This window comes from Perca flavescens, chromosome 21 (assembly GCF_004354835.1).
Source record: "Perca flavescens isolate YP-PL-M2 chromosome 21, PFLA_1.0, whole genome shotgun sequence".
In the NCBI taxonomy this organism is placed as follows: domain Eukaryota; kingdom Metazoa; phylum Chordata; class Actinopteri; order Perciformes; family Percidae; genus Perca; species Perca flavescens.
Window position 1 is genome coordinate 11303274 of NC_041351.1, and position 15002 is coordinate 11318275.

Sequence of the window (15002 nt, forward strand, 5' to 3'; positions counted from 1 at the left end):
TTTGTTGATAATTCTGTATCATTGGATGCAAGTTGGTTTGATTGAAAACAAGTTAAATGATTAACAATTAGACAACTTTTGAAAATTCATTTTCACAGCAAAGTGGACCTCAAGCGATGTTAAGTTTTTAAGATACATAATCTTAATTGCTTTTCGCCAAAGATACATTTTTAATAAACACATATTACTTGAAAGAAAAGTTACCTTAACTGATCGGTGGACCGCTCAAGAGGTCAGAGAAGTGTGTGGAAGTTCACATTGCCTCCCACGTCCACGCTGTGAAATCCCATGTTAGTGTAAAGCTCCGTTCAGGCACTGGACTTCTCCCCCGTCCCCTCGCCTCGCCATAAGGCTGTGACTCCACATAAAGCGCGCCTTGCAAAAAGATGCTGAAGGTGTTTGCGTCTACCTACCCCCTTGGGGCAAGAAACTCCTCCCATCGAAATCTATTTGCGGAACATATTATGTGACAGCATGCACATCCTTCTTGGGTTGACAACATTGCTCATGCCTCCAAAACTGGCTCAGCCTAGTATGCTTTTGTGTCTGGACAACTTCTTCCGATAATAACTTTAATATAGAAAAAAAGAGTGAGACGTTTTTGGTTTGTTATTCATAGGGACTGTGATGGTCCTGCGGATCGACAGAGATAACAGTCATGGTGCTTTTACGGTTCAGATGTATATGTCCTACGATTTCTGCAGAGTTTGTCAGCCTGATTTTAGACAATATTGCGCACTTGAATCTGTTGATTTATATGTTTTCATACTATGGCTAATGTCTGTTCTCTCTGTGCTTTCTCAGTGTGCTTGTTGTGGATGTGAGAGAGTTATAACTTTTGGAAATCAAAAGTCTGAATTTAACTTTAGTCATTATTTTATATTAATCACAAAAAGTTTCATACTTTTTCACATTGACATCCAAATGTGACTTGTATAAGTAAACCATTGTTTGTTAATACTTCTTGAATTATTTTATAATCTAAATGTATGATATTTCTATACGAAATAAGTTCCACACTTATTTCGTTTTTATTCGTTTGACGCTTAAAATAAGAATGAATTCACCAGTTTCACACAGATCCAAACAGAGATTTATTAAAACGACAATTAATAAATGAATACATCTTTGTTCATCTGAAGGAGACTGACTTCATTTGCTACGTCTTGACAAAATGTTTCATACACGCGCGCGCGCACACACAAACAAACACAAACACACACACACTTTGTAGAGGTCCACGTATGTTTAAAGAATTTACATTGTGCTTATATCCACATATGTACAAAATCAATTTATTATGATACATTTAATTTGAAATAAAAAGAAATGACAAACAGGCCCACTTGTTACAAAATTAAAATTCACGATTTTTTTTAACAACCAAAAAGGAAAATCAGGCCTTTGATGTGCAAGTAAAAAAGTTTTTTTTAGAGACTAAAAATATAGGCTATTTTGTGTAAGGACGGGGAATGTGCTGTTTATAGTTGGTCCCATATAATCTTGTACGCAGATTTATCTATTTATATCTTTTTACAATACTCAGTGATACACACAAATTTAACAGTAGCTTATTGATCTCTCACAAAACTCCAGTTATACGTCCATGACAAACGCTACATAGACTTGTTCGACACAATGAAATCTACAATATACTGTACTCTGGAAAGTGGATCAGTCATCATGATTTTGGTGATCGGGTGTTGATATTGCACATCGGTACTTACATAAAAGTTTAAATTACTTTACTACAACCTGCCTCATCTCCAAATCTCTTTAGGGGAATGTTTCGTGGGGCGGTACGAGTGTGGCCGGGTTAAGTGTTCTCCGGACCGGACGACTCTTCTGACAAGGACCGCTGTGCTTTGAAGGTGTCAAACCCATTTTCATCTACTGACAAGCAATTCCCTGCCGAACTGTAGCCCTTCTTTTTAGCTCTTCTCTCCTCCATCTTGATAGTATCGTACAGCCCCTGCGGAGCCTCCTCTAACAGGTTATCTCTCTCTGAGTAGGACGGTTTCATTTGGCACACGTTGCGCAGCAGCAGCAGGGCTGGTGCGTAAAGCACATTGACGAGGCCCATACCCAAATTGAGTTGTACAAATCCGAGATTGTGTACTATCTGTCCGGCTACTATAGGACCCATAGCATATGCAACAGAATAGGAAATATCTGCTATAGCGTAAACACTACCGTACACTGAAGTATGACGCACGTCAACTAAAAACGCAAGTGTCGGCAACAGAGCAGTGTCTACCAGTGCAATGCCAAAACAAATGCCGCACAACGGGGCGATAAGCTGCCCAAAAGTTTTACATGCAGGGACTGTGCAGGAGCTCGCCCCTATTATAACCATACCCAAAGCTCCGTAGAACCACTGCAAATGTGGATGCTTTGCTGCTAGTTTCACAGTTATGTACACACCGAGGACATGAGGGAAGAAGGCTGGGAGCCAGGTGATCCCCATTTCCCACTGAGAGGAGTGCATGGTGGTCTCCATCCAGTTGGCTATGGTGGGCTCTAGAAAGGCCAGGGGGATGTTACACACTGTCAGCGCCCCGGCCACCACGGCTATGTACGGGTCAACCATGAGTCTGTATATGGGTGTGCCGACTGGCATGTTTTCTCTAGTCCTGTTGGAGAACGGCTTGATCACGGTCAGCACCAGAACGCCGTCCGCCAGGCAAATGCAGGCGAGCACGATGAAGGGCACTTTCTTGCCAGCAAACTCGTACAGGAAGCCCCCGAAGGGAGGCGCAACCAGACTACCGAAAGAGATAAACGCCAGAGCGATGCCCAGCGCCCTGCTTCTCTCTGATTCCTCCGTGTATTTGTCAGCTATCATCGCGATTCCAGAGGTGTCCGCGAAAGCAGACCCCAGACCCTGCAAACTTCTGGCCACAAAGAGCGTCGCGTAGTTCTCACCAACCGCAAATATGCAGGTGGAAACGAACATAACAGACAGTCCAATTAAAAGTGGAATGTCATATCCAACCCGGTCTATAAAAGTTCCCGACAGTGGGTTAACTAGCAGCTGCAGGATGGCTTTAGATGCGAAAAGTACTCCTATCTGAACATCTAAATTGTCCTTGTTGCTTTTGTCTTGGCTTGTGCTGTTGGCTGAAGAGTTTGGGTGCATCACTACATGGACGTGCTCTGCCTGCTGACTCTCCAACTCAACAAGATAGTCTGGAATAATTGGCACGATTACCATGTAGAGCATATTGTCCAGCAAGAGAGCCACGCAAACAATCACTAATATGATCCGTCTTTGCTGGTGAGGATCCTTTATCGCGGTGCCTAACTGCTTGGTTCTTTCGCTCATCTCGGATAGTTTAACGGCGGCTGATTTGACCAGCCCGGATGATCCTCCTTCTCCATCCATGATGTGCTTCTTTTATGATTTTCGATTCAAAATTGTTGTTGTGCTTCTCCCGTTTGCTGCCGATCTTTCAACAACTCGGACGACGCATTGGTGTTTTCTTTACATTTATGTGATGCTCTCCGTCCTCACCTCGCCTGTGCGTAAAGGGAAAGGCGAAGGGGAACTTGGCTGTCTCATCGGTGAAGATAGCTTTCCTCAGCTTCCTCGACGTGTCTTCACCTCAGCCACATCCGATGCTGTTTCATGATCTGAGAAGTGACGTGGTGAAATCGTGGAGTTTCTGCACGGTTTCGCTCGCTAATCTTACATGGCAAAGTTAGTTTGGAGCGTTTTTGGTTACTTATTTGCAACACATAGGACGCTCAATCTTTCTCATCTCTGTGTCCATATCTCCTATCACCTGTGGCACTTTTGCGCTCAGCTCTGAGACCACGAGTGACCATTCGTGGTCATTGGTGCACGTTAACCCGCAGGTTCGGCGCAATTTTAGTCCTTTGTTTGTCTCCTCTTTTCACAAAGTGCTATGACGCATCACTAGCTTGCCCCCATGTGGATCCCTTCGCCACTTGCCTCCTTTATGTTAATTTCCAACCATGGCTGCAATCACTTCAACCAATAAGAGCCAGTGAGCACCACATCACGACCACAAGAGACTAAGAAAAAGAGGCTTTCTTGTTCTTAATGTCCAGTTTGTGACTCATGACTTTGGTTCTATTCTTCAATGCTTCTATATACATTCATAGACATACGCACACACACATCTGAGATATCTGCAGTAATACATCTTTGCCAAAGAAACTCAAATAATCTCAAGATAAGATACAAACACATACAGTAGCCTATACAGCCGTGTGCACACTCAGTGGGTGCATGTATAAATCTAAAGAAGACTTTAAATACCACAAACATAAAACAACTTTAAACACACTTCTCGCCACTGAGTCTGTTTTTGGAAATTCAAATATTAACACTTGATAAAATATTCAAGTCAGTAGTTGCCTTAAAAGGAAACGTTTGTAGTTTACGATATTAGCTTTTTAAATGTGTACCAGACATGATCTCATAAATGACCCACTGCTGCAGGAGCTGAAGAGATTTCAGCACCCGTCAACACAGACAAACATGAACGGCAGCTGAGGGGTATTTTAATTTGTGAATGAAAAACTGTTCGTTAAAATTTAGCCAAAAAACCAAAACATGTCAATAACAACATTAATCAAAACTGCCCATATATCTATCTATCTATCTATATATATATATATATAAAAACTATTGCATGTAGCTCTTACGTCCTGAGAAGGAATCGTACCAAACAGTACGGGATGTGGGGACCTTTTTAGATTCAACACAAGAAGACACCGGCGACACCTTGTGGTGGAAATCTACAAGTACACACAACAACCATGCAAATCGTCCCACTACCTCATCTCACTGATGTTGTCAATTAAGTTGAAAGATAACTAAACATTTTTCACCATTACAACCACGTAAACCAAATGGTGTTTCCTGTTATCAGTTTATGATTTTTTTGTATTATTTGTTTTCCCAGGTTTTGTCTTCTATAGATACATTCTTATTTTGGAGTAGTTAATTTTATTATGGGTTTAAACAACAACAATAAAATAACAGATTTTACGTTTTAATTATGTTTAAAGTATAAAAGCCTTGTTCATTGAATTTTTATTTCTTCACTAGAACTTTCATTATTTGCCAGTAGAGGGCGACGAAGTCTTGCAAATAATAATCAATGTGTAATCCATGGTCGAACATAGGGTAGCACCAACCAAAACGCAAAACATAGGACTGAAAGCTCCTTTATCTGACCTAAGGCAACAAACAAGGGATCTAAATTTACCTTAGTGATCCAATCTAAGTTTAAAGATATATTGTTTTCTGGTGCTACACAATGCTATAACATGTTTCTTTACATCAGTAATAGTTGTGAAAACAACAATTTAACAGGCCCATTTTAACAGGAAATGTTAACCTGAATGTCTAACTCCTCGATTTGGATACATACTTGTATGGATTATATATGCTATACTTGTAAATATTTATTTACCGTATTTGTCCCCCTACGAATAAATAAAAAATATCTAATAATAACGTTTGGAAATTTAAAGTTCAAACAGATCCTCATAGATTTTACTTATTTTACGGATAATAATAATTCTTATTAGAATAACAATCACATTTTGATGATTACTGTTATAAAACAGCATATTGGAGGACAAGTAGATGGCAGAGGGGTGTTTCTAGGATGTTCTGTGGATTATATGAGGCAGAAAAGGCAACATTAATACACCAACAGGAGGATTAACACACCACAGGAAATAACTGCCCAATTTCACTAATGAGAGTGGCTTGGCACAGCAGCAGCCGTTAGATAAACACACTACAGTTTTTTGTTTTTATTTTTTTAATACACAGATTTCATAAGAGTGACAGTGGAGAGATGTGACTAGATGGGTTATCTCTAACTCATTCTGGTATCTCGGCAGCGTCTGCAGGAGTTCAGAGTGTCAGCTTTGTCCTCTGGGTTGAGACATGGACAGTGACCTGGCCTCTGATGTGAAGACGATATGAGAGAAGTTTAATCAATGAGACCAGAAGAAAGTCTGTCTAGTGACTCAAATATCTAATCCAGATTATAAAAAAACACAATCCTTTAAAAGTCATTTCAAGAGAAATCCACAAGAAATGTGTCACATCTTTGACACAATTTGTTGTGTTAAAATTAAAATATCATTTGTTGAATGAGAAATCATTATGGCTTATGAAAGGACATGCAGTGTTATATAAGATCTTTGTTTTTGTCATGTGGCATGTCTCCTTCCACTGAGGCATTGAATCTGATCCGTGGGCTGTAACATGTAATCTTTAATGTAAGATTTACGCTGACCTTTGCTTGTTTCTCTGTAGTAGCTCTCAGCTAGATTATTATTTAACATCAACCATTGTGCATATCAGGCCAATACAAAGTTGATCATTAACTTGGGACATAATGCAAACATTGTTTCCCTCATTTGACCTCTGTTCTTCAAACTTTACTCAGTAAAGTCAGTTATACGCTATTTATTGATTTCCCAAATTGTAACTCAGCAGCAGATCTTGTGCACTTAAACAGACCATCAGCTGGGAAAAGATAAAATGCTCTTCAACACTAATCCTCCTTTTAAAAGTATTATGCTTTTTTATTTTTGTAGAAATATGATCCATATTGTACACCTACTGCAAAATCTATAACTTTAAGAGTTTCAAAATGGCAAATGTAAAGGTCCCATGGCATGAAAATGTCACTTTATGAGGTTTTTTTAACATTAATATGAGTTCCACTAGCCTGCCTATGGTCCCCCAGTGGCTAGAAATGGTGATAGGTGTAAACCGAGCCCTGGGTATCCTGCTCTGTCTTTGAGAAAATGAAAGCTCAGATGGGCCGATCTGGAACCTTTCTCCTTATGAGGTCATAAGGAGCAAGGTTACCTCCCCTTTCTCTGCTTTGCCCGGCCAGAGAATTTGGCCCACCCATGAGAGAGAGAGAGAGAGAGACATCATGGCTTTCAAACAAGCAAAGTGGCAGTTGGTCAAGGCCAAAATCTGACTGATTACCTAAATCTCTCAAAATGCCATGTGTGCACCCATGTGTGGTTGGGCTGCTGTTTGTGCTGCGACATGTTTTTCTTTTTTAACACCATCTGTCTGTGACTAGCATTATATTTAACATACTTATCATTAGCCTACTTTTCGAGCACAGGCAGGAACACCTTCACCTCACCTTGTGTGTGGACTGTGATCTAAATCCTAACTGAATTAAAAGAATTGTAGTCGGATTAAGTTACTTGCACAATGTGTTGTGAGAAAGCTCAATGAGACTATATCTGTCTGTGGCAAGTTGTTCTTTCTTCCTGTGAACTTGTTGCTATTACTGCTCCTTCTATCTACTGCTCTGACCGAATTAGATCACTAGTCCACAGACACTTGTCTGTAATCAGCTGGCTGTCAATGATACGACTGTTTCCAAGAATTTGATGTTAATCTGTTGGATTCCACAGTCTTTCCTGGGAAATACCCTGATCAGCCAGGTAGATGAGGAGCAGAGTTTATGAGGAAGTGCATGATTATACCCAACATGTAATACCTGCTAATTAGAAAAGCTTGTTTTCTGTGAAAGGACAGTAAAGAGCCGGCTGCATAACAGCACTCCTGATTTAGCTTCTGACTAGTTAAGACTTTTTTCTTTTGTTTCTTTTACCAATTTAGCTTTAATTTTTTTTATTTACACTTTCTTTCACCTTTTTTTTACACCGACTTTTAGAAGAAAGATACATCATGCAAATATCCCAAATCCAAAGATTTTAACCTTAATGTCTTGTTACATTGTAACAAGACATGACATGAGTCTATAGCCATTCTAACAGCTCGGTGAAGCTGTACTTAGGCACGGCTGTGCTTTGAGTTAAATGCTAACGTCAACATGCTAACATGTTAAGCAGGTATAATGTTTGCTATGTTTAGTTTAGCCTGTCTAGCACGGAACATCTGCTGATTAGCAGTAACACACACAAGTTGCTGACACAAGGGTTGCTTTGATTGTCACACCATTTTGCCTGTATTTGGTCATAAAACAAAGTATTGGAAGTATTAACACTATGATCTGATGATGGCGCTAGATGACAGGTCAAGGGTTCAATAAAAAAGAAATTCAATTCATCCTCTGGGGACCATGAATGTATGTACAACATTTCATGGGAATCCATCCATTTGCATCACTAGAGCCACACAGCAAACATGGCCAATAAAAACTTGCTTACACTGAAAGGAGAGTTATATTTTGTTTCACTTCAAATGAATGACTTTGTGTTGAACTAGTTTATACATTGACTCTGACTCTCATTAAAGTTTTCTGTCTCATCTTTGTTATTTCCAAAAAACAAAGATCACACATTTCATACTGAAGACCTGGCCATGTAATCTCCTGATTTATGCACTGATCATTTCATTAGACAATGTATCATGGCTGGTACATGCTGATAACATTGCAAATTAAGAGTTGATTACATATGAAATAAATGTGTTGTTTTTCTGATTTAAATACACAACAGGCCTATCTCTGTGCAATTTTTGCTCATTAAGGAAGACTCCTCCTCTTTTAAGACAGGTGGCCAATAACAGTGAAAGGATTTCACCTGTTGACAACTGGCAAGAACGTCAGTCGCGTCTGAGGTTAGTGGGCTTATTTCTGGAGTACATGTATTTAGCAGCTCAGACATCAGAGTGCTGTAGTCTTTTCCTCTCTGCATCGCTGACACAGTAACACTTGCTATAAATGTGGCTCATATTTAGAAAACACAAAATGGCATGCATGTAATCCAGGGAAACCGGTACAACAGAACAAAATACATTTTTAAGCTGCATAATGTGGCTACCATGACTTGTTGGTTTCAACAGAGACAGAGTTCCTCACAGTTCATTAATCTGCTTAGTAAATGCTTGAGACAAGTGTGTCATGAGAGGGCATCTCTTGACGCTGGTCAATTGTAGAAATCAGGGCTCTTCTTTAAAGCAGCTCAGTTATATGGCTTTTTAAAGTAGATGGAGCATACAATAGAAAAGCAGCAACACAATGGGTTTATTGTCAGTGGTCTCACACGGACAGAGGAGCAGTGCAGGTTAAAGACAAATTGCTGTAGAAAGAATACAGTAATTTGAAAGTGGATGAATTACCTGCAACACATTTAATAGATGTACACAAATCCACCATGAGGCTCCAAATGTAGAGATTGTCAGGAGTTACTGTCCACATGTGAAAATATTTCGACCGACAGGCATCTAAACGACCCATTCATGCTTACAACAGGAACCTATAATGAGAGCAAATTATACTAGACTTTTCACCAGAGCGTAATGAGTTTCCTTTTATTTTGACTTCTTAATAACCGGATCAACGATCTTCTGCCCGGTGAGGAAGTGCCACACGCCGCCTCGGTAGAACTCATTACCAAATGAGAAAAGGAGAGCGTTGAAGATAGGGTTTGTCTTTGCAAGAACTGGAAGCACCTGCGAGCACAAACAAGAATTTAATCATGCAACTACTTGATTTAAAGGACAGTTCCAGTTAATTACAACTTGGTCTCATTTTTGCCGTTCTGGCCATCATGAAAACAAAGTATTTGCTAATATAGGAACATGGTTACCTCGCTACAACAACAAACACGAGCGGTCAAATGATCAGATTGTAAACAAGCCAACAGTTTAGCCAGATTAAATAAACTGGAATTCTCCTTTGAATTAAATCAGCAATAATATGACTTCCTTCCTTTCTTTTTTTAATAATTTCGACTGCAGTATATTCCCTCAAACTGTCAGATTAAATTAAACTAAATAAGTGCTCACCATTCTTAGTTTGGGAGATACAACCTTGGCGTTCTGAAAACAGGCGTAGATACACATGAGGACGTAGGGCCCCCAGCACGTCAGCATTACCCTCAAAGGCACATTGGTGTTAAACTGGAAAACAAAGATATTACACATGCGATGTAGTGGATTTAGAACATTGGTGGTTCATTTTTAACAATATTCAGCTGGAAATAAGAACACCACATTTCAGTTTTGTCAGTTACAGTTTGACTGTGCAGACTGTACAGACGTTATCTGTAAGCTAACTAGAAAGAAAAGGGTCCGTGCACCTGGCCAAAAAAAAGTTCCGGCACATATGTATCATTTGTACCCTTTTGTAATACCATGACTTGCTGTTTTGTGCACAAATTAAACAAATCAGATATACTGTGGTAATTAGTGAGCTTTGCTTTAAGAGGTGCTGGTCGATGTATTTTCTAACTCTGGACAGAACCGGGCAAGCTGTTTACACTGCTTCCAGTCTTTATGCAAAGCTAAGCTTAGTGTTGCCAACTAGGCAACTTTCTTGCTAGATTTAGCGGCTTTATTTCAAAAAAGTTACTAGCGAAAAATTTGGCGACTTCAGGCCATCAGGGGAAAAGTGAGAAATATTATATTGTAATTCATTCCCAGGCATGCTGCCCAGAGTAATTAGTTCAGGGTTCATCTAGGGGCTTTTAGTGACCTTTTGAGGTAGTGCTAGTTACTTTCATTGGAGAAGAGTTGGCAACACTGGCTAAGCGTATTGCCTACTGGCTGTAGACATGAGAGCAGTATATAGCTTGTAACTATCTGTAAAAAAGAGATTAACTGCATTTTCCAAAATGTTGAACTATTCCTTTAACATTCAAGCTGCTGTTTCCCCACATTGCCACTGATCACAGTTTAGTGTTTTCCACATTTGTCAAGAAAGCAAAACACTCTGACTACATGCACAGCTAAAACAAGTCAGTCGAGTTCAGGTTAAGTAGAAAAATGCATTGTCTTTGCCAAATCTGTATTCCTTTAAAATGGGTTTTGCACATTTACCCTGTGGTGATGGATCTTCTTAAAGTGTTTGTGGATGGCATCGTAATTTGAGTACATGGTATAAGCTGGAAACATCAGGTAGAGCACCACCAAAGTCAGCATATAGGTCACATAGTCCCTGTTGAAAAGAGAAACAAAAGTAAATAATATGTAATATGGTAAATATTTGTCAAAATGCCATGGATGGCTGCATTTCATATACTTATAGTGTAGGTGTTGTTTAGTCGAAATATGTAATCATCATTTTGTGCTGACTGTAGACATCGCAACATGAATTGATAGTGATGAAAACAACTGCATACTGGCCATATCGTCAATGACAACATTCCAGTTTTAGTATAATTTCTTTACACAACTCTACCTGTCCCCTCTGGTGTAATCCAAGGTGCAGCAAGTCTTCATAGGCTCAAAGTCATAGACGCCCCATCCCATAAGAGGAACAGCAGCCCAGAAGATGGAAAGAATCCAGATGATGCTGCTTATTGTCAGCGTAGTGCTCCAGAAGAGCTTCTGTTCTACAGAATAAAGACATGCATAATGTCATTTGGATCTAAGTAGACATTTGATATATTATTTGTTGTTTTTTAGATAGCTAATGGCGTGTGTGTTGACATTTTTATGCTATTTCTGCTGCAAAAACAAAAGTAAACCGCGACCGAATCTAAGGAATTCAGTTTGATGCACTATTTATAAAAAAAACAAAAAAAAAACTTAATGACATGATTAAGTACTGAGTGTCAAAGTCTTACAAATACAGTCAGCATGATGGCATCAACACATCTGTTGTTTTGTTTTCCAAAATTAGTCTGTAACTTAAATATATATGGTTTTATATTACACTGATGCAGTACTGGTGATATGTTGTACTCACGGGTGCAGTACTGGTGATATCTGTCCCAAGCGACGGCAGCCATGAAACTGATTGACGCCAGAACCGCTATCATGCCCTGAAAACCATGATAGGCACATCCATCTTGACCAAAAGGCCAATATCTAGAAATGACAATAAACTTGAATCATACTCCAGGATGCAGATGAATTTTGCCTAAACCCAATATTACAAAAGAAGTTGAAAATGTCTAAGAGCTGTGAGCAGTTAATCCAAAGTGCCCTTCTCAGATTGTTTCAGTCAATGTCCTAAATAGGTAGAACTCTCCAATGTGTCACCCAAAAAAAGTCCCAAAAACAAACTAATCATCAGATTTATCTTCCCAATGCCCAAGGCTTGATTACCAGAGCGAGATACTGCACCAGGGCCCGTAGGCTCTCATGTGGAAGTTAGTTGGTGGTAATAGAATAAATAGCAAATTTGTTCATTAATTTTGTATGGACCACTATTCAATTAATATCTAGTTTTAATATTTTAGTTTATTGTGCTTTCATAGTTCATTTTTTCTGAATAGAGTTTTGTATAATTCATATACAATGCATATTGGGTTCAATAAGGGGGGTCAATAGGGGCCCCTAGTGTGTTAATCCGGTCCTGCTGACGACCCGGTTTGGAACCACTAAATCAAATATATAAGAGGTTTAAACAGGACATAAACATAACCTATTTAAATATTGCAACATTTCAATAAAGATGTTGTTAGGTACCTTAAAAAACGTGAACTTTCCACACTGAATAAATGGGATTGTGGTTTATGAAAGCAAAAGGCTTATTATGTTTGTGCTACCCAAATACTATGCCTTTTTTGATTGCCAAAAGAAATGTAGTACCCCCACCATGATAAAAAAGGGCCTGTGTAAGGAAAATATCTTTAAACCCTCAGTGTGTCCTCTCTCTGATACCTGAGGTAGCTGGCATATGCAGCTGTGAGTCCATTAATATTCAAACAGAGGTCAGCCACAGCAAGATTGAACACAAAGAAGTTACTGGGAGTCTGCATTTCCTTCACTCTGAGGAAAGACACAATGCTGATGGCATTGAGGAAGAATCCAACCATGCCTGAAAGTGAAAAAAATGAATAGATATGCCCCTTTTAGTTTCTGGTATCACATTGTTATTATCAGCCTGAATTTATCAGCACAGTTTTATGGTTGTAAGTGAATAAACGGCTGCACTTCAAACATCACAATGAGGAAAATGGTTGATGTGTTTTTGCTTTTATAATCAAAGCAAATGGTTTCAGAGTGAACTGTCCCTTTAATTCTTGCAGAAAGTGTCTTCCGGTGTGATCGGTCCACTTACCCGCAACAAGAAGCCCTGTGCCGAATGTAAACATATCAAACTCCGTGAATCCCTCCGGTAATGTATACGCTGCCATGTTGAAATGCACAAAATAAACTTTTTCACAAAAAGACAAGTCCTTTTTCAAGTTGTGTAGCGCAACACCGCTCCAACAAAAAGACGCCTTATAAAGGCTCTTTTCACGTGAAAAAGCACGAAGAGACTAATCTTAGTAAACCCCTTTTAAAATCCCCCGAAGAATGTCCTAACGAGCAGACTTCCTTCAAACTTACTGCAACTTTGTAATCGCCAAACGTTTGTGCGTTCGCTGCGCAAATCTTTGATCCAAAGTTTGTGGATTCAGAGCTCAGCTGTGATTTTTGTCGATTTGAGTTATGGCTACTGCAGCACACCTTCTGGAGAAACCCCCTAAACTCACTGCTCACTCAGCTGACAGTGTCAATGTTGTTGTGGGTGATAAGGACTAATGGAAGCATGGGGAATGTTGTTTATAGCAAACTAATTTTATAGGCTGAACAACAGGAGCGCATACGACGTTAACTTTTAAATATACAATATACATGGTTAAATCACTCTGTTCAGTGCTTTTTTAGCTTTATGTTAATATTTTATTTGATTAATTTAGGAAACATGTTTTTCTAATACAGGGCAGTGATGGAAGCAAGATCCCTCCTCTGTTGCTCTTGCTTTTTTTTTTTTTGGGGGGTTCCTTAGTTGAATCAGGGGTCTAGTATGCTGTAGCCTACATATTGCAAGCCCCTTGAGACAAATTGGTGATTAGGTGCTATGTAACTAGAATTGACTTGATTTGACTGCTCAAGTTCTGGAAATCTTTTCATCAAATCATATTTTTATTAGGCTATAGGACTTATCCATGACATATCGTCATGTTTTTTTCTTTTTCCTGAATACCTTTTCTTTGAATGCCAGTAAAATTTGGAAGTTGTGAAGACATCACTTTTATTCAAACTGCATACATTTATATACTGTACACACAAATAAAGGTTCAGTTGTATGTTGTGTAGTAAAATTGCAGAGAAAGTGTCTCCTGAGTCTGTAAAAGCACCACTCAGTCCCAACAACCAGTTCTCTACTGTACAGTACACCTGACAGAGAAATTACTACATAATCTCTTCTTTTACACTCAAAATACAGTTGTTTCTCTCTTACTAGCCACAGTAAATGTGAAAGGTCGATTAAAAAACTCTGTGAAAGCACCAGGACCTTATTCATTTACTTATGTATCTGTTGACGGAAATAACCTTAAAAATGAGGGCAGCAGAAAAGTGACCCTTTACTCTTGCAACAGCCTGAACATTTAAAAATGTACCATTTGGGCCGTGTCTAATTGCACCACTAATCTGCCCCCAGATTACCAGAAACTCATTAACTATGAAGTAATGATGTGTCCCAATGGACTCATAATAGCCTTTTCTCAAACTGCCCATATTGTCCTGACTGAAAGCTCAAACTTCTACTCTTTGTATATTGACACACAGTGGAAGCTATATCCTTTACAAAAGTCAGCACCATAAAGCCATACGTCCTTAAATTACTGAAGGAAATAGGATCTCATTTAACTTTTTTATTAATATTATTGTGAAGCTAAAATGTGGGAATAAAACCTATTACTGAATCTGACGAGGATATCCTGTCTGTAGTTTTTTCGTCACCCTTGCAGTGGTTACACATGAATGCACTGGTTAACAGTTATTACACCATCATAATCTGCTGACTGGTTTTGCAATGGAACAAAGGTTTCACTGTTGACATGGCATTCGTACTGACAGACTCTGAGGATCAGGAGCAAGATGAAAAGCTGAAATAAATGTTTTTAGGTAGGGGAGACTAAGACTGCTTTTTCTCTACAATTCAGAGGGAGATATATAATTTATATGAAATATAAATAAAAAAAGATATAAAATATAATTGTATTCCACTTAATCTGATGCGAGATACTTTGCCGATTCAAATTTTACAATTTGTATAATATGGTGGAAA

General features: G+C 39.0%; 2 protein-coding genes across 2 annotated transcripts; both read right to left on the reverse strand.

The window, feature by feature from the left end:
- Positions 1 to 1816: 1816 nt before the first annotated feature.
- Positions 1817 to 3385, reverse strand: slc18a3b (solute carrier family 18 member 3b). The gene has a single exon (XM_028566913.1). The coding sequence runs from the start codon at positions 3383 to 3385 to the stop codon at positions 1817 to 1819; it is 1569 nt and encodes a 522-aa protein (XP_028422714.1).
- Positions 3386 to 9016: 5631 nt separating this feature from the next.
- Positions 9017 to 13449, reverse strand: rgrb (retinal G protein coupled receptor b). Its single transcript, XM_028568148.1, has 7 exons — positions 13002 to 13449; positions 12602 to 12758; positions 11682 to 11803; positions 11172 to 11325; positions 10811 to 10928; positions 9779 to 9892; positions 9017 to 9442 (listed from the first exon to the last, which is right to left on the reverse strand). The coding sequence occupies exons 1-7, from the start codon at positions 13075 to 13077 to the stop codon at positions 9302 to 9304; spliced, it is 882 nt and encodes a 293-aa protein (XP_028423949.1). The 5' UTR covers positions 13078 to 13449; the 3' UTR covers positions 9017 to 9301.
- Between the last annotated feature and the right edge of the window lie 1553 nt (positions 13450 to 15002).